The 24,914-nt window shown below is 42.7% G+C and overlaps 1 protein-coding gene across 3 annotated transcripts in view; it reads left to right on the top strand.

The window, feature by feature from the left end:
• Positions 1 to 3,296: 3,296 nt before the first annotated feature.
• Positions 3,297 to 24,914, top strand: part of PIP4K2A (phosphatidylinositol-5-phosphate 4-kinase type 2 alpha) — a 172,689-nt gene continuing 151,071 nt past the window's right edge. Inside the window, exon 1 of one of the 3 annotated variants that reach the window (XM_036092628.2) lies at positions 3,297 to 3,688. In XM_036092628.2, coding sequence (XP_035948521.1) covers positions 3,545 to 3,688 — 144 coding nt within the window. In that variant the 5' untranslated portion in view covers positions 3,297 to 3,544. Of the gene's footprint in view, positions 3,689 to 4,196; positions 4,623 to 24,914 lie in introns of those variants that run through there. The other 2 variants (XM_036092629.2, XM_078075220.1) reach the window with 2 other exon arrangements.

The following is a 24,914-nucleotide window of genomic DNA, read 5'->3' as shown; positions in this document are numbered from 1 at the left end:
ATTGTGACATGCTGGTGGTTGGGGTGTAGCCACTCTGCCCCAACAGACACAAGCTGCCCGAATGAGGGGCTGAACCAAGGTCATATGCATTGTTTCATTATTGCACAAACTCCAAGGAAAATAGTGATCAAATTGCTAAGTTGCAAAACCCACGTAGTATCTAACCCTCAACCTTATTTTTAAAATTAATTAATTTAAAAACTTATTTATTTATTTTAGAGACAGAGATAGTGTGTGCAAGTGGGGGAAGGGGCAGAGGGGGAGAGTCTTCAGGCAGATTCGTGCCCCACGCTGGGGCTCAAACTCACTATCTATGACATCATGACCGGAGCCAAAACCAAGTCTGACACTTAACCAACTGAGCCACCTAGACGTCCCTAACCCTCAACTTTAACTATTATGCCTCACCTAACCTAATCTCCCAATAAACTATTCTGAATGGAACCTGGCACAAACATATCCTGGGCATGGAAACTTTATGTGTAATTTTGTTGTGGGAGATGAAAATTTCCTTTCCATTTGTTCACCAAAACTTTGCTGTAGGTGCTACCAGAAAGGGAGTATGTTAGGTTCATCAGGAGAATACAGAGTGACTACCGCATGGACCCTGCCTTCAAGAGTTTATTGTTTACCAACAAATCAGGAAATCTCTTAAATCTAGATCTCAGTTGTCTGATGTATATAATTTGAGAACTGGATTAGGTATTTCCTGTGGTCATTTCTGTGACTCCAGAATTTCTGCATCACACACACCCTCTGCAAAGTACAAAGTTAATGCAAAAGGTCATTGGCAAAATCATTTAATGACCTATTCACGAATGGCTTTTAATATAGTGCCATTCAAAGCAAGTTAAATCACCCAAAATTCTATCCCTTAACAATACTGTATCATATACTTGAAAGTTACTAAGAGAGTAGATCTTAAATTTCTCATCACACACGTGAGCACACACAGTCAGCAAATTACGTGTGATGGAGATGTTAACCTTATTGTACTAATCATCTCACCACATATACATATCAAATCATCAGGCCGTACACCTTAAACTTACCCAATGTGATATGTCAATTGTAACTCAATAAAGCTGGAAAAAAAAATCTGTCCTTTAAAGGATACAACTCTCCTCATTACTATCTAAAAATAGCACACGGATGTTCATCTCCGTTGCCTCTGCTCCTGATTGCCCCTAACGGGGATGACGCCTTTTGCACCCATCCATAACTTCCTGACTCCTACATCTGACAGTTCCCACAGGTGTCCATCTCCCCTTCCTGTAGGTTCCTTCAACATGTTGTCATCACTAAATCCAGGTTTTTTTAGCATTTACAGTATGCCCACTGTCTTACATTAATGATATACAATTAAGTACAATGAAACTCTTATGGAACAAATCAAGTGTTACAGAAGCACTGAGGTGAAGATTGATTTTGATCAGGAGGACCATGAAAGCACCAGAGAAGACATAATATTTGAGCACAACTGTTTTCAAGGCCAGGACCTGGTAAAGGGGGTTTATGTGGAGTAATGATGAAAGGCAGTAATCAATGATGATTCTAAGCTTTCAAGCCTGGATCAATGAAAATTTGTTAAACAAATGAACTTCTAGCTGGGGTAACTGAGTGATAGGAATGCCATTTCCAATGGAATATAAAAATGAAACAACATGTGGATTGGGGGGAGATGTTGAACTTGGTTTTAGACTTTTTTTTTGTGGGTGTGTGCACACACAAGCAGGGGAAAAAGGCAGAGGGAGAGGGAGAAGAAGGCTCCCCACTGAGCAGGGAGCCCACTGCGGGGCTGGATCCCAGGACCTGAGCCGAAGGCAGGCACTCAACCAACTGAGCCACCCAGGTGCCCCCATTTTAGACACTTTTTTCTTAAAAATGCATTGTAGACACTTTCTAAAGGCGCTTGTGGACAACTGATGTATTCACCTAGGCACTTACTCTCTGAGGTCAGTGGAGAATATATGGGTTATCTGCAAGTACTCTACATTTTATCTAGTATGTATATAATGCTGTATGGTTTACCAAGGGCTTTTCATAGCCATTGTCTGCTGTTGATTTTGATTCTAATAAACATCCTCTAAAGTAGGTAGGGCAGAACCATAACTACCAGGCCCAGAGTAGTCCCTGAAGTGACATGGGTCTGATTATCTTTTGTTAACACAAAGAACGAGAAACAAGAGGGAAAGAACAAGAGGACTTTGGTGCTACCCCTGTGTTTAAAGAACAAAGAAAAAAAGAGGAGCAAATGAACGTGACCCACACGACCTGTCACTCCCCACCCCGGTGAGACTTGAGCTCTTTAAGGGATAAGGGTCTGCCATCCTTTGTCTCCGTGACAGAACCAAGCAGATCACCAAGCACACAGTGGGTATCCACTATGTTTGAGTGGAATAATAACGACAATAGATAACATGTTTGCCCTGTGGGCTGAGTCAGGGGCAGGTGTGGGGACAGCACTGTTTTTAGACACACTTGTAACGACAGCTTCCGGAGGTGGGTTCTTCCCAGCATTAAGGTGTACATGGATGAAGACGATGAACAGATTTCCGTGGAAGGTGAGTGGAATGAATAAAAGGAAGACATGTAAGCAACGTTGCAGAGGATTTGACGTAGAAGGTGCAGTTTGGGGCCTCAATTCTCTAGGCGAAACCAAGGGCTGTGAATGAGGGATCCAGGGTCCTGCCGGGAGGAGGGGGTAGGAAAGACAGCCGATGTGGTAGGTGGGAGTCTCCCTTCTGCACGACTCAGAGAGTGCAGCAAGTCTGAAGTCCAGTGTATGAAAGGCCCGATAGTTAAAGGCACAACAGGATTATAACTTCATTTCAGTGCCACTCTGGGAGGTGGCCAACGATGTGCCCAGGTCCCCTCGCCGGTGCTAGGGAAGCCCTGGTCTCCATGCAGCATTTCAAGTCTCGCAAGCTTTTCTGACTCCTGGCAACGGTAAGTGGCGGTTCCGTGAGCCTCATTCCTTCGCCCGACCGCCGCCTGGGGGGCTCCTTTTCTCAGATCTCCCCACTCTTCTGTCCTGCCCCCTCCCTTTCTCCTGGGGAGCAGAAGGGGTTGACCTGCGGGAGTCCTCCCGCTCCCCGCGGCCTCTTCAGCGGGCCGAGAGCGGCCGCCTTGTGTTCGCCCGCACACTGGGGGCGGCCGGACCACCGCGGAGCGGGAGCCGGAGCCCGAGCGCGAGGGTACAGCTTAACGGTCCCGCGGCCGCGCCCCGCCTGGCGGCGCCGCAACTGCTACCCGCCCGCCCCCTGCGTCATGACGCCGGCGCCCAACGCGGAAGCCGCTCGCGGCGCGCCTGGTCCAGCCGCGGGCTGAGCGCGGAGCCGCGGCGGGCGCGGGATCCGGGCCGGGGCGCGAGCCGAGCGCAGCCTCCCTCCTCTGCGGGGCCGAGCGGGCAAAGCGGGCGGAGCGGGCACGGCGCGCCGGGGCCGCCGCCGGGGGGATGCGGCTGCCTCCCCCGGCCGGCGTGTAGAGAGGGCGGGTCCCCGGCCTCGGGAGCGCGGCGGTGGAGGGGACAGAGGCGGCGGCCATGGCGACCCCCGGCAACCTGGGGTCCTCCGTCTTGGCGAGCAAGACCAAGACCAAGAAGAAGCATTTCGTAGCGCAGAAAGTGAAGCTCTTTCGGGCCAGCGATCCGCTGCTCAGCGTCCTGATGTGGGGGGTAAACCACTCGGTAAGGGCTCGGGCTGCGGCGCACAGTCCCTTTCCTCCTCCTCCTCCTCCTCTTCCTCCTCGCTCCCCTCCTCCTTCTGCTGCAGCTGCTGCGGGGCGGGGAGCCCGAGCGGGGACCCGGCCCTCCGGCTGCTCGCTCTCCGGGGTTGTCCGCCCGCGGCGGCGCCTCGGTGCCCCCATGCCCGCGGCGCGCGCCCGCCTCTCCGGGTCCCCCGGGCGCCACTTGGACCCCCTTTGGACGTAGGGCCGGATGCAGGACGAGGGGTCCCATCTGCAGTTGAGCCCTGCGGCAGGGACCAGTGTCGTCCCCCGTCCCCCAATTCGTCCGTCGGCCGGCCGGTCCTCGCAGCCGGGCAACTGGGAAGTTTGTGCGGGGCACGGCTCCGCCTGGGCTGTCATCCCAGGCGGGGGGCTGCTGGGGTCTGAGTCTTGGAGATCGCTCCCTTATGGCAGGGGGTGGCGGGGGCGGTCGGGTCCTCCGCTGGCTGGCAGGTGTACCTGTGCGAGGCTAGGAGCGTCTGGAGCCTCCCCTCGGGGGAAGAGGGGTGAGAATACTGGAGATCCGGAGATGTGGTCAGCGGCTTTAGTGCTTCGGTCCATTTTTTTCCTTTAAAGGCGATATTATTGGACACAGGGAATCTTTTTGGCAAAGAAAAAGCTCGTGTAAATATGGCACTGGTGTTTAGCATCTTCCTCTGCTCCTCTCCCGCATCGCCCTGCCGCTGTGCGGGCTGAAGAGCTGCTTGGCGGGGAGTCTTCCTCCCCACACCTCCTCCCCCACCTTGGGGAGCCAGGCCGAAGTCGCCGACTGCGGAAAGGCGGCCTGGGGATGACAGCAGGAGGGGGTCTCGGCGCCGCGGACAGAAAGCCGTCTCGAGTTGGCCGCACCCGTTTTGGGGGTTTGTTTAAAAGGCTGGAGGAGAACGCTCCGAAAGGTTAGCTTAACACACAGCCAGAGGTGGTGGAAGATGCGCCGCTGCGGGCTATGCGGACTGCGGTTTGAGGGTCTGAAATAGCCTCCTGCTGATCTTCCTGCGAGAAACTCCTGCAGTTTTAATCTCCTTAGGATCAGGAAACATGATAGGAGCTGTTGGCTGAGCCATGAAAGTTTAAATGAGCCTGTGAATTTTGACCATGATCTTACCTACTGCAGTCAGTTAGCATGTGAGGGAAAGTGTAAGCTTGCTTTCCGTACTTTTGATTTCTGTGGATGTCGGTGTGCCCTTTTCAGCATAAGAGAAATGACAGAAAACCATTCTCAATTTAAGGAAGTTGTTTAAAATTGGCTCAAAAGCATCGTATTTGTATTTTCCTTTCCCAGGCTGAGCTGGGGAAAAAGTGAAGCAGCATATCAGGATTGATTGTGTTTGCATGAAGTTTAAGAGAGTTAAGAAAATGAGTTGTGTTTAAGAAAATGAATCCCTAATCCATTGAAGTTCATTTTAACTTCCTGATAACTTCTTTAGCAATTGTGAGTGTGAGCTTTTACAACCGCATATGTTAATGCACCAAAAGTCTCCAAAGTTTCATTGTAGTAAGTAAAATGGAATTTTTCCGGTATTATAAATCTACAATTTAGAGTTACATCTAATCCTATTAAGCTTTTTAAATTATTTGTTAGTTGCTTTTTAAAAAATATTAATATTGTTCTGTATTTATTGGTGCTTTTATCTTCTTTGGAGCTCTGGTGTTTTGGTCAGGTGAGTTTGTGTATGAGGGTTTAATGTAGTAAAGTATTAGTGCCAACAATATGCTGCTGAAAAAGAATGTGCTTTCTGGGAATTAGTCTGAGTTCCAGTTTACTTTACAAAATCTTGTAATTATGCATATTTTATTGTAACCACTTATGTTGTTACCTTGTATTTAGGAATTGCTACATTTGTTTTAGCGTTTCTTGCTAATTGGAACTTTCAAAACTACTTAAGGCTTATAAAAATGATGTATGATTTGTAGATGGTACATTTTATGTTATTTTCTTTTGCTTTCAAGAAAAGTTAGCAATTCTAAGTATAGTCATCCGGAGGAGTCAAGTTATCATAGTATGTCATGTAACCATGTTATTCTTTCAACCAGTATGTAGTAGGCACATAGACAGTACCAGTCACTGTGCAAAAGATGACTAAAAATGCCCATATTTTCATCCAAATATCTTTATTTTGAGGGCTTAATTGACATAAGAATGGTCTATTTCACAGTGTTCTTTCTCAAAATGTCTGTTTTCTTTATTTCTGGGAAAAAAGTGTATATAACTATGAAATCTAAGCACCAAGATGCTATGTGTTTCTGGTTGATTTCATTTAAGTTAACAAAGTCTAATACTAGATAAACATTTTTATATGAACTTGACTAAATATGACCAAAGTCTACAGTATAATATGAGAATAAACTACGTCAGCATTATTAAGAAAGAGCAAGCTTACTGTTGTATATGATAGGGACATTTGAGAAAGCATAGCAGAGAAGGAGCAGATCATTTAAATCAGTCTTTCTCCTATGTTTTTAATGTCAGCAGGATTAATGGGAAAAGATTTATGATGAATATAGCAATTTCATGCTTTTGTAATTCATTTGAATTTGTCTTATGGATATTTAGCAATAACTATACATTTGTAGTACTAAAGGGAAACTTCTATTTATTTTATCATGGAGGCATCTTATATGGGGATTGGGAACCTACATACTCTGGTAAAATGCTCATTGTACACGTGTTCTAATTTTTTCTCTAATTCTGCTGACCTTGGGCATGATAACTAATGAGTTTTTGCATCGATGTTTGCATCTGTGAAAGTAAGGTGACTGGACTGGATGATTTCCAAGTATTTTTCTAACTTCAAGACTCAACTATTTTTACAGTCTCCTGGGTTCATAGCATTATGTTAGGATCTGTAGACTAGCAGTAGTTAATAGTATAGAACAAAAGTGGCATTACTGTTGTAACTTTGAAAATGCAGCAACAGGGAATTTTCAAGGCTGTGACTAGAGGGAAGAAATCTGTGGTGATTGTTAAGAGAGGTGTGAACTGAGAGTTTGTTGGATTGATTGGAGTTGGACTGCATTGCGGTCTATGAAGTCAAAGTCTATTTGATTGAAATGTAAAAACTTGCAATTAAGGTGGAAATTTCCAAGTCCATTGTGGTGGTAATTCTCAATGACAAGAATAAGCCTGACTTTGTGTGGTGAATTTGATATGTTACTGCTTTCTAACTTAAAATACCCATCAGTGAATGGATCCCTGCCAATTTTTATTTTAAGTATTTTAAACAGGGAATATAATTGAATACATAAAGGAAAAAAGACTTAAGGAGGTAATTTTGTCTTGTTGCATTTGGAATTAAACTAAAAATGATCAGGCAGTTAGCTCCCTAAAATTATATTTTAATAGTGTGTGGAACATGTAGAGAAGCCAAGACTTGTTTTAAAGAGATATCCTAAAAGATTTTTATGGAGAGTGAAATGTGAGCCTTTTGAAAATTAGTATTTAAAGACCTAATTAAATATCTAAAGGAATTCCTCTGTATAGAAAAAATTTAAAGGACATAAAACTTGTTGAAAACAAATACAGTATTTAGAAGGAGTCAGTATTAATGTTAAAGTCCTTTTGTGGCAAGCTATAGAAATGTGAATGAGCTTAGCCAAAAACTTTACATGTTAGAGGGTTTTGGAGGTCTGTCCCAGTGCAAGGACCGATTAGTAACCAAACCAAGAGAACAGAATAGGGTTGGGTTCAGCAATAATTGGAACCAGGTGCTTGGGTGCTGTTGGGACTTTTCTGTCCATTTTGGCTTTATTCGTGCTCATAGCTGACTGGTTTCCTCCACAGGGCAGGGAACTAATGGTTCCTGAGTTTCACATTTTGTAACTTCTGCCCCCCGCCCCCCCAAAGGGACTTTCTGTTTCCGGTTCAGTTATAAAAATCCCATGGAGGGATTCTGACTGGCCTGGCATCCCCCTGGGCTAAGCAGTTAGGAAAAGGTGGAAGCTGCTCTTGTCTTTTGGAACAGTTCCCCTAAAAATGGAGAGGGTCTGAACAGGCCGTATCAGGCAGGTATCTGTCCTCGTGGTAGAGCTGGGGTGTTTATCTTGGTGTCTGGGTGCCATGTTTGTGTGTTTGGGCAAATATGCAGTTTTCTGGGGAGAGCATCTGTAGCTTTTGTTATATTCTCCACAAGGCCTGACACTTGAAGTAGGTAAATACTATATCGGAGAAATAGTGACATCTTTTAGGTTTGTGGGTTTATATTTATTTGGGCATTGAAAAAAATGAAAGAAGGAAAAAATGAAATGAGTGACTATGAAATATTGACTGAATAGGATATAATGAGGCAATTAAATTAAAATAGTAATTAGCTAGATATTAGATGAAACTTATGGAATGGAGCCCAAATAACCATTCATTCAAGAACCAGTCTCGCACTGTTTTTGTTTTTGTTTTTAAGTAGGCTCCAACGCGGGGCTTGAACTAATGACCCTGAGATCAAGACCTGAGCCGAAATCAAGAATTGGATGTTTAACTGACTCTTAAACACCCAGGCTCCTCAGTCTCACACTATTTTTATTTCTTCCCTTTAGAGCAAAGAAGAATGCCAGGCAGACACACAACGTCTATTATTGAGGAAACAGTTTTATGCCCCTTCAAACTTGGGATTAGATCCTGAGAAAAGAATACATTTTCTTCTCCATTTCGCAAATACCTTAGAGTGAACTTGAGTGTTGAGAATGATGCCCGTGGCAAGGCACTGATTTCTCTTTCTAAACCAGCATCGTCTGCTCTGCCTTTAGAAAGATTTTCAGCAGGAATTGTAATAAACAAAATCTACCTTAAGTTGAGTAGAAAATGCACTCAAGCAGAGTAATTAATTCGGCCAACATACCCTTTGAAATACAAATTTTGGAATTTAAGGGAATTAGTGCAATTTGGCAAAAAGGTTTGTGGTCAGACAGATTAGGTTCAAATCCTGCCTCCATCAATTATGGACTCATTGAACAGATGATTTATCCACTTGAGCCTCAATTTACTCATTCTTAAAATAGAGACGATGATGATTCTGTCACAGGATTATTCTGAGGGTTAAGTAAGATAATGTATTTAAAGTCTAGAACTGTAATTAGCACATAATAGGGAGTTAGTAATTGATACCAAAAAATGTTCAAATTCAGATGCAGTTAGGCTGTTAGCATATTCATAAGCACCAGAGAAGTGCTTCTCAAAATTTGATGTGTGTATGAATCACTTGGGAACACTTCAAAAAATGCAGATTCTGACTTAGCAGGTCTGGGGGGGGGGTGCCCAAGACTGCAGTTATTGTGCTCGTAGGTGATGACACGGCTGGTCCTTGGGATACATGTTGAGTAGCAAGGCTATAGTGCTAAAAATAAAGAGAAATATTTAGGATTTGTCCCCTGACTGCATGTGATGAATCTCCTTGGGAGAATGGTGACTCCATGGTAGAGTTAGGAGAAAGAATTGTGTATTGAAAAAGGTTAAAAAAATTTTTCTGGCTGGCTCAGTCGGTAGAGCATGTGACTCTTAATCTCAGGGTCGTGAGTTCAAGCCCCACATTGGGCGTGGAGCTTACTTAAATACATTAAGTGTTGAACTGCAGGTGATGGTGAATGGATATTCTAGGGACAGTGCCTGGGGGCAGGGGGGTGTTGGAAGGTGGAATTACAGCTCAGGAGCAAGGTTAGGACTGAGATGGAGAATGGGTTGGCAGTGGAAGCCAAGGGGGTAAGTAAAGTAGGTCTCTGAGGGGAACAATTGGCTTTGAGGGAAGGATGGAAGAAGAAGAAACAGGAAGCAAGACAGAACTCTGCAAGAAGGCCAGCAGATTAATGCTTCAGAGATCATGACGTTCAGGGATGTACTGTTGGAGACAGTGTGATTAGTATGTGTGCACGCACACGTGTGTGTGCAAGCTTAAAGATTTAATGGACAAATGAATGGAGGTAGAGGCAGTATCTCTTTCGAGAAGGTTAGAAGAAGAAGGAAGGTGGAACATGCCATTTTATTTACGGATACCAAGGTGTTTTCCTCACCGCCATCACGTTCCATTCTAACCTCTACCCACCTAGCCAGATTTGTTACCTTTCTTGAAATGTTAAAAATACCTCCTAGCTTATTTCCCTGTATCTACTTTTATCCACATTTCCTTTTTGTGCCATGTACCCCAATGGCAGTCCAGTGAAGGCTGTGGTCCCCTTCTTAGAATAATGCTTTTGAATGAATAAATGAAAATACATAAAGCTGCATCCTACCAAGTTCATGGATCCCCTGAATTCTGTCCATGGACCACTTGGGAGGTGTGGAACCTAACTGAGAACTCTTGAAAGAATAAGGTGGGAGTGGTGTGGGGTGAGAAATGGGGGAGAGCATGCAATAGCCAGGAAGAATAATACATAGTAGGAATTTGCATAGATGAATGTAATACTGTTGAGCACACAGTGTTAGTAGGTGGTGGGATTCAGACCTGTACCCTCAACCATTGAACTCGGCTGCCTGGGCCAGCCTCGGAGTTATTCATTTCTGTTCTTTCCTTAGTCTGTTCTTCCCTTTCCTTTCCTTAGTCTTAAAAGCTATACTTTGACATAGTATAAGCTATTAGTATGGAGTATTAGCTATTTATATGTGTTTAAAGCAGTTTTTCCTTTATAGAAAGAAAATCATTGCATATATTCAGAGCATGTAGGAAGAGAGCACATATATATAATTTATTAATGAAAAATGTTGTAGGGAGTTTGAAGACAGTAACCTACCTAAAGATAAGCCTTTACATTCAAAGTAAGTCTTCATTGTTTTTCACCTCTCGGCCATGGTTAAGAGCTTGGACTCTGGTGCCACACTGTTTGGTTGGCTGTGTGACTTTGACAGTCATTTGAGCACTCTCTCAGTTCCTTCTTTATAAAAAGAAATAATAATAGTACCTAGTACAGAGGTTTGCTATGTGGATTAAATGAGTTGGTACTTGTAAGATACCTAAAGAGTTGATGGCACATGATAAGTTCTTAGTAAATGTTAGCAGTCATTAGTACGTTTTAAAAAAATGTTTTAAATGAGAAAACATGAACAATTATTAGAGTGCATGTTAAATTAATTGTTACATTAACATTGTTCATAGATACAAAGTCACCGCTGCAGTTGCATCCTTGTGCATCTTGGAGTTGTGAATTAATCATTTTAGAATTATCTTTGTGCCCTTGCTTTAATTTCTATATCTATTTCGTTATAATGTCCTTTCTTGTATCTTTAGTGCTTCCACTACAGATCGGGTTGTTTGAGGTGTCAAAAATTTGATTCAGATTCATTTGTTGTACATTATGTTAGCTATTGATTATTGATTGCTTATTTTACTCCTTTCTTTCTTTCTTTCTTTCTTTCTTTCTTTCTTTCTTTCTTTCTTTCTTTCTTTCTGTAAGAGGCACTGTACAAGACTCTTGGGATGCAAAATGAATATATTGTGGACCCTGCCCTCAAATTGCTCATAACTGCAAGGCAGACAGACATAGACGCAGACATTATGTATAAATAATGGTGTCAGGAATGCTGGGGTGGAGGGTATTACACAGGGTGGTCAGTGTATAAACCTGAAGGATGAAGGAGATGAAGGGTTGGAATATCTGGGAGAAGGATGAAAGAGATGAAGGGCATGAGGATATCTGGGGGGAGGGCATTTTAGGTAGAAGGAATAGCTAGTGCAAAGGCCCTGAGCTGGTGGTGGCTTGGCATGTTTAGGAAACTGCGGGGAAGACTGTGTGGCTGGAGCAGTGTGGGAAAGGGGAAAGTGATAGGAGATGGGGGCAGGGACTGTATCATGATTACTTGTGCCCAGAACTCTTGGAGAAGAGTTCAAGAGGAGCTGACATTGAGAGGGCTTTGAAGATGGGGTAGAATCTCCCTTCTGGAGAAGGCAGGGAAAAGTATATGTGGCCAAGGGAACAAACTGATAAAAGAAAGCAGATGGAGTGGAGCCATGGTGAGTGGTCTGGTATTATGACTGTGGCCTAGGGCCTTGCCACTCATCGAGAGTGTAGTCTACAGAATAGTGGTCTTAGCCATCAGCCAGGCGCTTGTGAGAAATGCAGAATCGTGGGCCTCTCTCTGCAGACCCTCCGGGACAGAATGTGCACTGTAGTAAGACAGGTGGTTTGTGAGCTCATGCCAGTTTGAGAAGCACTGGCTAGGGTAAATCCTTGGTTTCAAACCCTGGGGTTCCTTGGAGGTGCCTCAGGCTGGTAAAGGGGGGCTGAGCTGGTGGGAGGGGGCTGAGCTGGTGGGGGGAATTGAGCCCCGACCTCAGCTTCATCCAGAACAGCTTGTTTTTGTCCTCCTTGTCATCTTTTTAAAATTTTTTGATTGAGGGCACTGAATACATACTGTGTAAATACAAGGGCAAATATGTACAGGGGGCAAAGTTTCTGCTACCAAGAAGATTGCAAACCACAGAGGTAGATGATGGGAAATGTTTAGGAGATGGTAGAAGAGGTGGTTGGAGGTCAGATTTTAAAAGGCCCAGTAGCTGATGTTTGCCAGTGAAAAACTTAACAACAGTTCCGGTGAGGGCCGCTTTAAAATTTACCATAAATCATATTATATGCTCTTTGAAACCATTTCTTACCTTTTCTTTCTCCTTAAACCTCCCTCTAGTGTTTTGTCCCTTTGCCCTCTTCCAGCTGGTAACCTTTAATGCTTTAGAAAACAGAAGCCACTAACTTCCATTCTTCCCACCACGCAGGCTGCTAAATTTTGGACAGCTGAATCCATGAGCCCACAGACGTGCTGGAGGGCCACACTGTCCAGTTTGGAAGCCACCAGTCACATGTGGCTATTGACACTTCCTTGAATTAAAACTAAATCGTAAGGTTCTGTTTCTCATATCGAGTGCCCAAAAGCCACCCGTGGGTAGTAGCTCCTGAGCTGGACAGCGCGGGTGTAGACGTTGCCATCCCTGCAGCACTGTCTACTGGACAGCGCTCCCTGCGCCGGGACCTCCCACCTTAAAAACAAAATAAACAGCCGCAATAACCAAAGTCTCCTTTGACGTTACATCCTCACTTTAGTGTCCACTCTGCTTCTCCATTCCTTTTTATAGCAGAAGCTGAAAAGCCTTATCTACTGCACCCGCCTCCTGCTGTCCGTCTGCAGCTGCTGGCTCCCTCCCCTGCCACTCTCCCCAAACCAGCGGCAGCCTAGCTTTCATCCTGCCTGCTCCGGGCACACAGCACCAGCGACGCTCATGTTTTTGAATCCAGGGGTCCCCTTTTTCATGTCTTCTCTTGTTTTCCTTCTGCCTCACCTGCTACTCCTTCATAGGGACCTTACGAGGTTCCTCCTCCTTTACCCAGTCTCTAAAAGTTAGAATGCCCCAGGACTCTTTCCAGGGTCTTCTTCCATAACTAGGCATATTTTATCTACACGATCTTTCATTTCATGCTGATGACTGAGAAATTTTTATCTTCAGCTCTGAGTTCCCTGCTGGGCTCCGTATTCAGTTTCCTATCAGATCTCTTCCCTCGCAAACCGAATAGGCATCTCAGACGTGACCCAAACAGGGCTCTCCATCTCCTCCTGCCCCGCTACCCCACCTGCTGCAGGCCCTAGGCCAGTTTCTTCCCCGTCCGTAAATGGACTACCATCTTCCCGACTGCTCAAGCCAAAACCCTTGGCGCCAGCCTTGCTTCCTCTCTCATTGTCACTACTACCTTTTCTGAGTCCTGCATATTTCTGCATATTTCTCTCTTTCCAATATAAATTCCCTTTCTCCAGAACACTATCGTAGTCTGCAGGTCTGCCTGTATTCACCCTTGCCCTGGTTCCATCCAAATTCTCTACAGTGGTACCAGAATGATCTTCCTGTCACATCACGTCTTCGGTGAAAACCTTCCAGAGGCTTCCTGTTGCATTGTGAACAAACCCCAGGCTCTTCTCTGTGGCTTGCAAGGTCTTCCTGGCCTGGCCCCTGCTTCCTTCATTGCCTTCATCCTTTCCCACTGTTTTCATGACTTCTTCGTTCCAGCCACACTGGGCTTTCTCTGTTCCTTAAACAAGCCAAGCTCGGGACCGCTACAGAGCTGCTCCATTTACTTTCCTCTTTGGAATGTTCTTCCTTCAGGTCTTTGGATGGCTGTCATTTTAGTCTCTCAGCTAAAGGGTTGTCTTCTCGGATGGTCTCTCTGACTGCCTCTTAAGTCACCCTCCACTCATGTTACTCTTGTTTCCTCTGTGACACTTCACACCATCGGAAACTGAGTTGTCTACATGTTTATTATTTATTTCCCCTGACTAGGATGTTAAATTCAACAGCAGCTGAGACTGTCTTCTTTATAGCTGTGTCCCCGCACCTAGAGCAGTGCTGGTATGTAGTAGGCGCCCAATAAATATTATCGAAGGACTGGCTGAAGCTGGAGTCTGTAAACTGTAGGCCATTAGTGCTCAGCTGGTGTACTGTGAGTCTTTCCACATTAAATTTTCATCCACATACGTGTAAAATTCATTTTTGTTATGATTGAGCACGGAATTTAGAGCATTTTGCTGAGCGGGTTGGGCAGTGCGTTAGAGAGTGGGGGAACTTGCTGCATGTCGGTGATAAGAGGTGTGGGGTAACCGCAAGCTGATGCCAGAGGAAGGGCTTTGTTTACAGCAACATGCAAGAACTTTGCCTTGGGCACAGCGCAGAGGAGGTTCAGCAAGTAAACCCCTTCTTAGGTAGACTGTCACAGTGTTGAAGGGCCACCGAGTGAATTGTGTGAAGACTATGAATGCATTTCTAAACCGTCTGAGACGTTAATGAAGAAGAGTGCACTGCAGTGTTATTTCTGGTTTATTCCCTGTACTTTGGTCTTTTAATGACTTCGGGTATGCCTCGAAGAATTCTAGTGGTCGGAAGTTTGCCATAAATTAAATTGAAGAATCTGTAACTGACGTAAAAATGATGCTAATGCCAACATCCTGAATCTCTGTGCGTATTGTTCCACTGTGTTATATTTCTGCTGGTTGGTAGTCATGGTGCCTCCTTCCCATATTTGCTTGGTTATTGTTGACTATGAGCTGCTTCTTTCCCTTGGACAACTACTTAGGGGAGGATTCTCTGAGTCTTAGGGCGAAAGTGTGTCCCTCTAGAGAGGATTGTTTGTCTTTGCCGTCTGGCAAAGGGGTGGCTAGGGGTGCTACAGACCAAGGCCATTTTGAACTAAACTCATAGCCTGGCATTTTTTGAATCTCTTAGTGATATAAATTTGGACTGCAGTCCCCTGGTGGGGGGATGGAATGGGTTTATTTTTGGCTTGTACTTACTCTGAGGGTGTGACCCTTTTGGATTCTAGGCTCACGAGAAAGGGTTTCCTATTAGACCCCCCACCTTGGGTCAGCTCTAGCCTCTGACTTCTGTTGGTCTCAACCCTTGAGATCGTCAGAGCCCTGAGGGCCAAAGTGGCTTCTCGGACTAAGCTAACTACTCCTGCATCCAGCTCTCACTTCGCCTTTGGCACTCTAACTGTTGCCTCCTCGGTGCTTTGATGCCTTTAAGAAGATGTTTACAAAATATTTTATTCAGGATGTTTAGTTGTTTCCAGCGGCAGAGTTGGTCTACGTAACCTAGTTATACTCAGTGTAAATGGAGATCAGCACCAGAGTTTCCCAAGAGATGGGATGGCAGGCTGTAAGCGAGGGAGCGACAGGGTGGAGCCTGTGGTGGTCCTGGAGCTGGATCACTCAGTCAGGGACTTGGTGCCATCGGAGGAAAGACTGTCCCGGAGACATGGCCGTCCTCGGGGAGTGGCAGTAAAGACAAAGGGTGTGCCCAAGGGATATTCTGGAAGTAAAATCAGCTGGATTTTGTGGCCACTCAAGGGATTGGGTAGTGGAGGACAGCTCCGGGTGTTCTGGCTTGGTTGCCTACATAGTTCTTAACCATTCCTGCTCCGTTATGTTATTATCTTTTGGGCCGTTAGCCAAAAAGAGTCTGTATTAGCTGCACTTGTGTAACTAATAAATGGAAATGATATTTCCAGTTTTGAAGTTTTCTTTTTTTTTTTTTAAAGATTTTATTTATTTATTTGACAGAGAGAGACACAGCGAGAGAGGGAACACAAGCAGGGGGAGTGGGAGAGGGAGAAGCAGGTCCCCTGCGGAGCAGGGAGCCCGATGTGGGGCTCTATCCCAGGACCCTGGGATCATGACCTGAGCCGAAGGCAGATGCTTAACGACTGAGCCACCCAGGCGCCCCCCAATTTTGAAGTTTTCACAAATGTTTCAATTTATAGGCCAATCCAGCATTTGCTCGATAACTCAGCATTCGATGTCCCGAATGTGACTAGAATCTTGAGATGTGGCTTTTGGTTCATCTTTAACTAGTACTTTATTTTGTAAAAAAATGTCATTTTCATATCTAATAAAGTTCTACTACCAAGCCTGTCATTGGTGTGCATATTTTGGTATTTTCTCTAATAAGGCCTTAGAGAAAGATGTATGAGAAAGACAGTTTTTGCTTATAGGGAGTTCATAGTCTTACAGGGAAGATAGGCATGTAATTATGTAAACAAGGTGGTAAATTGGTGAATGAACAGAAGTGCCTCATTCAAGGTTTATTTGGTGGTAAATGACAGTCATGGAAGTCTGATCAGCTGAAGGAAAAACAGGGAGGGTTATTGGGTCACCCTTGGAGCAGAAAGGCAGGACCCTCACCTGAGCCTCACATAGCCTAGGACCCAGAGTGGCTCTTTCCTCACTGTCTTTCTGATCTTTGCATCACTTTTCACGAATCTTTTCTCTGGGCATGTTGGCTTTTCTTGGCTGCTTTGTGCAAGTAGACCCCACACAGCTTCTAAGCTTACTTGCCCCCAGATCCAGGACCATGATGGTGGCAATTAGCCACTCTGCATACTCATTTCAGATTTCTTAAGAGTGATAGAAAGGAGGAGAGACAAAAAGAGAGTTGGTGGCCATCAGATCCAGCCAGCTGTGGCCACAAGAGCAGGGCCTCCTGCCGTGTGGGCTTGGTTGCCCGTGGCACTTGAGCGGAGGGTCAGTGACAGGTGTCAACCCTTGGAATCCTCTTGAGTAGCACCCCTCCTCCCAACTTTTATAAGCACAGACATCACACACAATAAAGGAGTGATAAACTGCCCCAGGGGGAGTTCATGTTATTTGGATTGCATCTTGAAGAATGAATTGTAATTAATCTGGTGAAGAGACTGGAGGAAACAGGTTCTAGGCAGGGTTGAGTAGCATATGCAAAAGCAGAAAGGGCCTGTGTCAGTTTTAGGGAACTGCTGAACCTTTTTTTTTCAGGTGCTATTATACTTCCCATCTTCTGTTTTTGTGGTTTTATTCGTTTCCCATTCTTTTGCACATAATTCTATTGACATTATTTCTGTTCGGATTAATTTCTTTAGGCTTGGTTATTGAGGATTAGAATCGTATTTGCAAGTAGCTTGGCACCCTGAAGTCTAGAGCTTAGTGTTATTTGTAGTTGTAATAAACATGCTTTGTTTATGTTTCCTCAGCCTGCACTTTGAGGAAGGTAATCTGTGTTACAACCCGCCAATGACCCCTGGGGCGTGGCGTACCACACAGCCTGCCCCGAAGCGCCTGGATGCCTGGGGCACGTGTGGGCTGAAATCACATCGTGGCCTGCACATCGTGGCCTGCACAGCGTGGCGGGGGGGGGGGGGGGCTGCACTAGCCAGAGACATGCACCCTTTCTGTGATTTGCCTGCACGGAGGAAGCTCATTTTGTGATGGGCACAGAGGGGCCCCGGGTGCTAGCAACTGCCCTGTTTTGCCCTGCTTTTCTCGGGTCATGCATCCAGAATTTCTCATGTCAAATTCCTACATGTTGGCATCCTTGAGGAAGCGTTCAGGTGGTGTTTAGGCTGGACAAAAGAGAAGAAAATGGGATTTATAAAGTTCCCTTACAGATTTGAATCTGCTTTGGAAGATGCATAATCACGCTGTCTTTTCTGCGACATGCGTGTTTCTATAATGTGAAGTAGTTGACACAAAATGAATAAATAGGGAATGATGGCATATGACGTGGACATTGGTACATACACAATTTTCCTTGAGCATTGCTGCAGTCTGGGAACAGCAGCTAGATTCAGAGTCCGCTAACAAACAGCCAGAGGTAGCTGTCCAGGTAGGACACAGCAGGACTGGGCACCTTGCTCATTTCATCCTTGTTCTTCCTCTGGACTCAGGGGGCCAGGTGCCTCAGTCTTAGAAGTCATGATTTTGTGGTTCTCTCCAATCTGTGTGCATTTTTTCCTGATCTTTATAACTTGGAAGCCCAGTCGTTCCTTATATTCTTTCCATCAGGTGAGCTTCACGATTGTATTTTTAAAGATAAAGTCCATTCTGTATTTAATTGGAATGAAACAATTTTGAAGACTCACGTCTATTTTTAGCATTTTATTTATTTATTTTTTTTAAAGATTTTATTTATTTGAGAGAGAACAAGTGAGAGAGAGCACGAGTGGGGAAGGTCAGAAGGAGAGGGAGAAACAGACTCCTGGCTGAGCAGGGAGCCTGACATGGGGCTCAATCCCAGGACCCTGGGATCATGACCTGAGCCGAAGGCAGACGCTTAACCGACTGAGCCATGCAGGCGCCCCAGCATTTTATTTTTTAAGCGTTCTGGTGACAGAATTCTGTAGGCTTTGAGTGGTCTGCCTACAATGTGTTTTTGGTGTGTATACAGAACTTAGTTTTTCAGAAACACCTATCACATTATAATAGAAACATTTGTATTGACCATAGCTATGTGCCCAGGCTGGAATCCCCCTGTTCCCAAACACACACACTGTCATTGTCATTGTGTTGTTCTGCTTCCCGGAATAACCAGGCATAAATGTGATGGAAGCCTCGCTGACTGAGTCATCTATAGTCTTAAAAAGTTTGAAGACACATCTAAATCAGCAGAAACTTAATTTCTTTATGGTCCTCTTAGATTTCCTTAGTGATCCTCCTACCTGGCCATGTTGCTGTGTCCCAGTCTCTCCCACTCCCAGGCATCTCATGTGTTTGTATGTCTTTCATGAGTCTGCCCCGACTCCTTGAGCTTCCATGGTCCAAGATTGCCTGTCTCAGTGTGCTGCTGATCAACTTTACCTTTATGAAAATTTGCTCTAGCTCTCTTCTCTGCCCACAAACTTCAGAAGAAACTTTCTTTTCAATGGACCCCTCCCTCGTAGAACCAAGACCTCAGGCTTTTACTATAACATGAGGACTTGGAAAAGTTTCCTCATAGAAACAAACAGCCAACTTACAAATGAGTGTTTGGAACACAACCCATTCATAAATTAGATTTTGTCTGCACACAGATGAAAAGTTCAAATGCTTTGGCATAGAAAGAACTGTTCAGAAACAATTATGGTAAACCCATAAGGCACTTACTTTTTTTGGCACATGGAGCCAAAGTAGGAGGACAGGAACAAATTTAAGTTTAAGTGAAAAAAAAAAAATAGGTTAAGAGAAGCTAGTGTATCCTTTTGTCTCCCTCACTTTTCTCTTGCAGTTTTGCCATCAGATACTTATATATTTAAAACATGCCAATGAAGATTTGTCCAGTAACAGCCAATAGTGAACATTTTTATTTTGTGTTATATGAAACCTCTTTCTTATGTTTATTTAGGTGAACTAGAGACATTCATGATGTCAGTGGAATTTAAGTTCTAATAAGTACAGAGGGAGATCTATCTTTCTCCCCCTATACTTATTTTATATAATAATATATATATGGTATGTACTTTGTATGGAAAACTTGAAAAATAGAGATAAATATAGTAAAGAGTTACCCTAGTCATTCTATTCAGAGGCAATCAGTGTCAATATTTTGATGTGTATTTTTCAGTCTTTATTTATTTATTTATTTATTTACTTTTTAATGATTTTATTTATTTATTTGACAGCGAGAGAGGGAACACAAGCAGGCAGAGTGGGAGAGGGAGGGGCAGGCTTCCCACTGAGCAGGGAGCCCGATGCGGGGCTCGATCCCAGGACCCTGAGATCATGACCTGAGCTGAAGGCAGACGTTTAACCGACTGAGCCACCCAGGCGCCCCTTCAATCTTTTTTTAAATCTCATTGAGATTATACTGTCTATATATTTCCTCATATCATTATGTATTCCTCACAATGATAATTTTTAATGACTGCCTAATAATCTAATAAAGTTTTAATAGTCTATACATTGGTTCCATTTTTTTTGCTACCATAAATAATACTGTAGTCAACATCTCCTCATATAAAACGTTTTCCTTTTTTGGTTGGTTTCCTTAGAACAGATTCACCTTTTGAGGAATTACTTGGTCAGAGGGTATGAATATGTTAAGGCTCTTGGTACATGTTGCCAAACTGCTTTCAAAAAGGGCCACACTAGTTTGTAATCCCAGCAATGTGGGTGAGAGCTTCTTTATCACATCTCCTGTTTGAGTATTCCTAAATTGTACAGCAAAGATGGGAATAAAAAGATATGCTTTTTTAATATATTTTTTAAAGGATGCTTTTACCCCATTTAAAGCTCTGTTTATAGGCATTTTAGGCAGTTGAACATATGTGCAGTGTGGGGGCGTCCATATTGGGGGATGGAGGAGCGGCCGTCACGCGTGCTGTCTGTCCTCTATGGAGAGCTGTTTTCACTGAGTCATTCATCACAATCTTGTTCTTCATTCAGGTTTAGAATCCTCAGGTTCTCTGAAACAGAAGCCTTGGTAATTCCCTTTTTTAAAAACGAAAGTCGCAAGACCAACTATGTGCTTTCCTATAAGTCCAGGGTCTGGAAATTGGGGGTCGAGATAATAGTAGGACAGGAGGTGGTCAGTTGGAAGCTGGTGACTTTTCAGGCAGAGTACTTGGATCCCAGAAGCTGTTTGTGTTCGACTCAACTCAACTGGCCATACTCTACTTAGCTTTTATTATTCCCAACCCGATAGCATTTATGGGCAGGTAAAAGTCTTCAAATAGAATACTAGGAATCTGTAGTTGGTTACAACAGGAGACTTGACCAGTGGATGACTCAGATAACACTGTTCCGAAGATGTAATGCAACACACCCACTGGAGTCCATAATTAGCATGTATGTGTTTGTTTTATAAAGGCTGAGTGTTCTCACCCCTTGGTAGTCCTGTCCATGGCTTGGAGCTCCATTCTGCGTGCTGTCCCCTCTGCTCAGCATTATCTGATGTAAATATGTCAGTCACCTGTGCTGACTTTACAAACATCTTGCAGCCTGGCAAGGCCAGGTAGGGGAGGTTGAAGCTTCGCCAGGTAACTACGAGTGCCCAGCTCCTTAGATAACTCATATTCCAAAAGGAGAAAGCAATGTAATTTTTCCTTTGAACAGAAGTGACCAAGTATATTGTGTATTTTCATGAATAAAATTCGTGGGGCACCTGGCTGGCTCAGTTGGAAGAGCATGCCACTCTTGATTTCAGGGTCCTGAGTTTGAGCCCCACAATGGGGGTAGAGATAACTTAAAAAAGAAAAAAAGAAGAAGAAGAATAAAATTACTTCTTTTAACATTTAACTCTTTTCCATAATCTAAAAAGTAACATCTTTTTTGCTGAAGAGAAAGAATTCTTGAGAACATTGAAGAAAATTGAAGGGACAAATGCAGAGCTCTCTTAGAAAGAAAGGAAAGGTCATGCTTATAAACCATAGTCATCCAGATAAACTGTTATTTCCACTTTATGTGGATGTATTTTATTGTGACAGTGGTAACTACAGTTGCCAATTTTCAGGAGGCCTAAATTACTGACTATTTCAGATGGATGCAGGCTTTAAAATTAGCCCCTGGATAATACATTTCTTTTAAAATTGAACCTTAATTGATTTTTATTTTTTAAAGCTTGAATTAAGTAGAAAATTAAGGGCCTTTTATAAAAAAGATGGTAATATATATTTAACTTGGATGATTACTTAATAGAGAATTATTCCTATTCTATTATTATTTTAAAATATTAACTGACATGAAAAGCAGAAAATATTGCATCTTGTTAAAGTCTCCTTAATTCCTGTTTACAAGTCACAGACCATTCTGAATAGGCTTTGGGAAGGGTGTTGAGTCAGAACGTAGCCAGTATGACTTTTCAGTATTAATAAACTAAATGCACTTTTTCATTAATTTCAAAATAAGAACTTTTTAGAATTACGAATATAAATCTTTTATGCTTTCTTTCTTTAAGAAAGTACTTTGTTTCCTTATGTGAGAAATTTCTGCAAGAGTTCAAAAAAGCTTCAGTACAGAGTAATATTTGGAATGGAATTAGTTGTTTTCCACTTAACCAGAGTGGCCAAATACTATTTCACAACAAGCGTATTCCCATTTCTGAACCTCTAAAACAAGAAACCATTTAAGAATTCATTTCAATTTGGTTATTTTAAGAAGAGACTGTTCTGATGACATGTGGAATAGTCCTAGTTGAGCTAGAAACATTCACTTATAACTATTGGGTACACCAACTGAGGAGAGACCCTTTTATTCTGTTTCCTTAAAAAGCAAAACCAAAACATGGATGTTTTCTTATAATAAATTGGAAATAATATAAGTATCTAGTAGTGTGATGTTTGGGTTAAATGAAATATGATGTATCTGTATATTGAAATACATTGTAGCTATTAAACAGGTTTATGGAGGTCAGCGTAACTGCTGTGGGCAACTGATAGGTTGAATGAGGACATAGCCAGTATTTTAAAATATTACATGTCTTAATGTAATAAAAGGGGAGGAGGAGGGGAGGGAATGATAGGTGATTTTTTACATTCTACTTACATCTTTTTATAGTTTGATTTTTAAAAAATATTGAGCATACAGTACTTTTACAATTAGGAGAACAAGACATGTTCTCAGGTGTGGTGGGTGGGAAAAAATCTCTTACATATTGAATTTGGATAGGCGGAAAAAACTTGTACATTCTTGTGAAGTAGATATATTTGCTTGATATAATGGATTTTTTTTCTTTGGGTAGATGTCCCAGGAAGTCCTTTGATTATAAAGCATTATCGATGGTATTGGGAGAAACTATTAAGTGTCAAATGATTCTGAAAGTTGTTACTTTTTGTGAGCTTGAGAAAAACAGAGATAAACTGGAGTGATTACCACTAATTTTCCGAAAGGTATCCAAGTTTTTATTGTGCATCCCATTAGTGAAAAAATTTGAGCATATTTCCTCAATATATAAATCCTTAACACATTTCATGTTGTACTACTACATTATTTTGTTTTAGAGTACAAAGACTTTTTTTTTTTTTTTTTTAAGACAGAGAGTGCTATGGGAAGGGGCAGAAGGAGAGAGAGAGGGAGAGAGAGAGAGAATCTTAAGCAGGCCCCACTCCCAGCGCAGAGCCCCACGCAGGGCTCGATCCCATGACCCTGAGATCAGGACTTGAGCCGAAATCAAGAGTTGGACACTTAACCGACTGAACCACCCATGCGCCCCTAGAATACAAAGAAGTTTTAAAGCTGCATTAAAGATAAAGTAAATATTAACAGCTAAAATCTTGCTCTTGTTAAGAATGTTATTAATATATCGAATGTGTGTTTTTAAATGAAGGCTGTGTGGATGAATTTGTGTCATAGTTTTTAAAAATCTTTGTGAACACTTGGTGATTTGCAAGTCTGGTTCTACATTCAACTGATTTTGTTATTTGGTTTGAAAACTTATAATAGCTAAAAAAAAAAAAAAAGTTACCTCACAAAGATATATTGATCCAAATGGATGAAGTGCATTTTTGGCTAAGTTTATTGACTAGCAAATCTCGTTTTCAAACGAATACAGAACTTTTGGTTAAAATTTGTCTGGTAAATTTCCTTTTTTCCCTGATATCATTAAGTTCTCAAAAAACGTGTTTCAGTTTATATTAGTAGGGATGGTGGAGGGTTGAAGTAAACTTTTTACATTCATCGAGAATTTTAAAATAGATTATAAAACTATTTCTAAGTTCTCTGTAAATACAAAAGCACCCCTCTTCTTAAATTTCTGTCTCCATAGTATGAGTTTCTTTCCAAAAAGCAGTTATTTTTTGAACATTTTAGAACCTCATCTTTATCTTGAAGGAACTAAGTAAAGTTCATTTAAAAAAACCTGCAAGGTAGCGCATTACTGGCAGCTACTAGTGATCGTGGAATAGGTCAGTAAATTTAGAACAGATTATATTTACATAAAAGAAGAATATGTAATCATCCTTAAGACAATTCTTTTTATGTATTTTGCCATGAGATAACTAGAACACCTCTGAATCGGTGCAAAATATTTTTATGGTCACTCCCTCCTCATTACTTACAGGTTTTGTTTTTTATACCACATAGATGACATCCTACCATAAATAAACGGAATGGATGACAGGGGACCATCTGACATGTGAATCCAGACGAGAATCCAGACGAGGGTGCTGGTGTTGATATAGCTGCATTCGTTTCCTTCAAAGATAAAAATAACTATAAATAGACATTCTGAGAGTTTCTTCCTAAACCCAGCAGATTGTCTTGCTCACTCTTCCTCTCTCCCTTTAGGAGATTCTACAAGCAGTATGCATGTGATGGAGTGACTCCAGATTTGCACCTTTTCATCAGGTTCTCTTCATTTCTTAGATTCCATCTCAAAAAATCATAAAATCTGGGTAGAACCAGTTGCTACTTTTGATCCCCACCCTCCCACCCCCACTTCCTTCATGTTATTCATGAGAAAACAGACATAGAGAAAGAGATCATCTTCAGTTAGGACTAGAATCACATTTCCCTACCCAGCACCAGGCTCGTCTGTTCAATTCACTTTATCTCTGGATAGTGTGTGGATGACCCACAGCTGCCCAGACAGACTAGTGGAGATCTGTTGATAACTGACTTCCTAAAGACGTATTTCCTTCTCAAATCTCCCTGTTCTGTTCTTTTGCTTCCCAAGCATATGGCCTTGGAATCATCTTTCTTTTTCTTTTTTCTTCCTTTTTATCATAGACACATGCTTCATTTAGATATTACTGAAATGTGAAGAATACTCATAAGTAGAGCCTCATTTCCTGAGAAGTAGCCTTCTAAGTGAATCAAGATGCAATACAGAATCTCTCTTTTTAGTGATGAAGATGAAATCCTCATAACCCATCTACTCTCCAAAAGTCTTTGAGACTTAACCAGGAAAGCATACGTTAAATAAAACAACAAACAAGGTAAAAAATCAAATTGTAAAGAAGAAGTTGGAAATATATATTTACCATAACATTGTACACGGTCCTGGTTAAGGACG

This window comes from Halichoerus grypus, chromosome 6 (genome assembly GCF_964656455.1).
Source record: "Halichoerus grypus chromosome 6, mHalGry1.hap1.1, whole genome shotgun sequence".
NCBI lineage: Eukaryota > Metazoa > Chordata > Mammalia > Carnivora > Phocidae > Halichoerus > Halichoerus grypus.
Note: the sequence above shows the minus strand (reverse complement) of the source record. Positions and strands in the feature narration are given on the sequence as shown.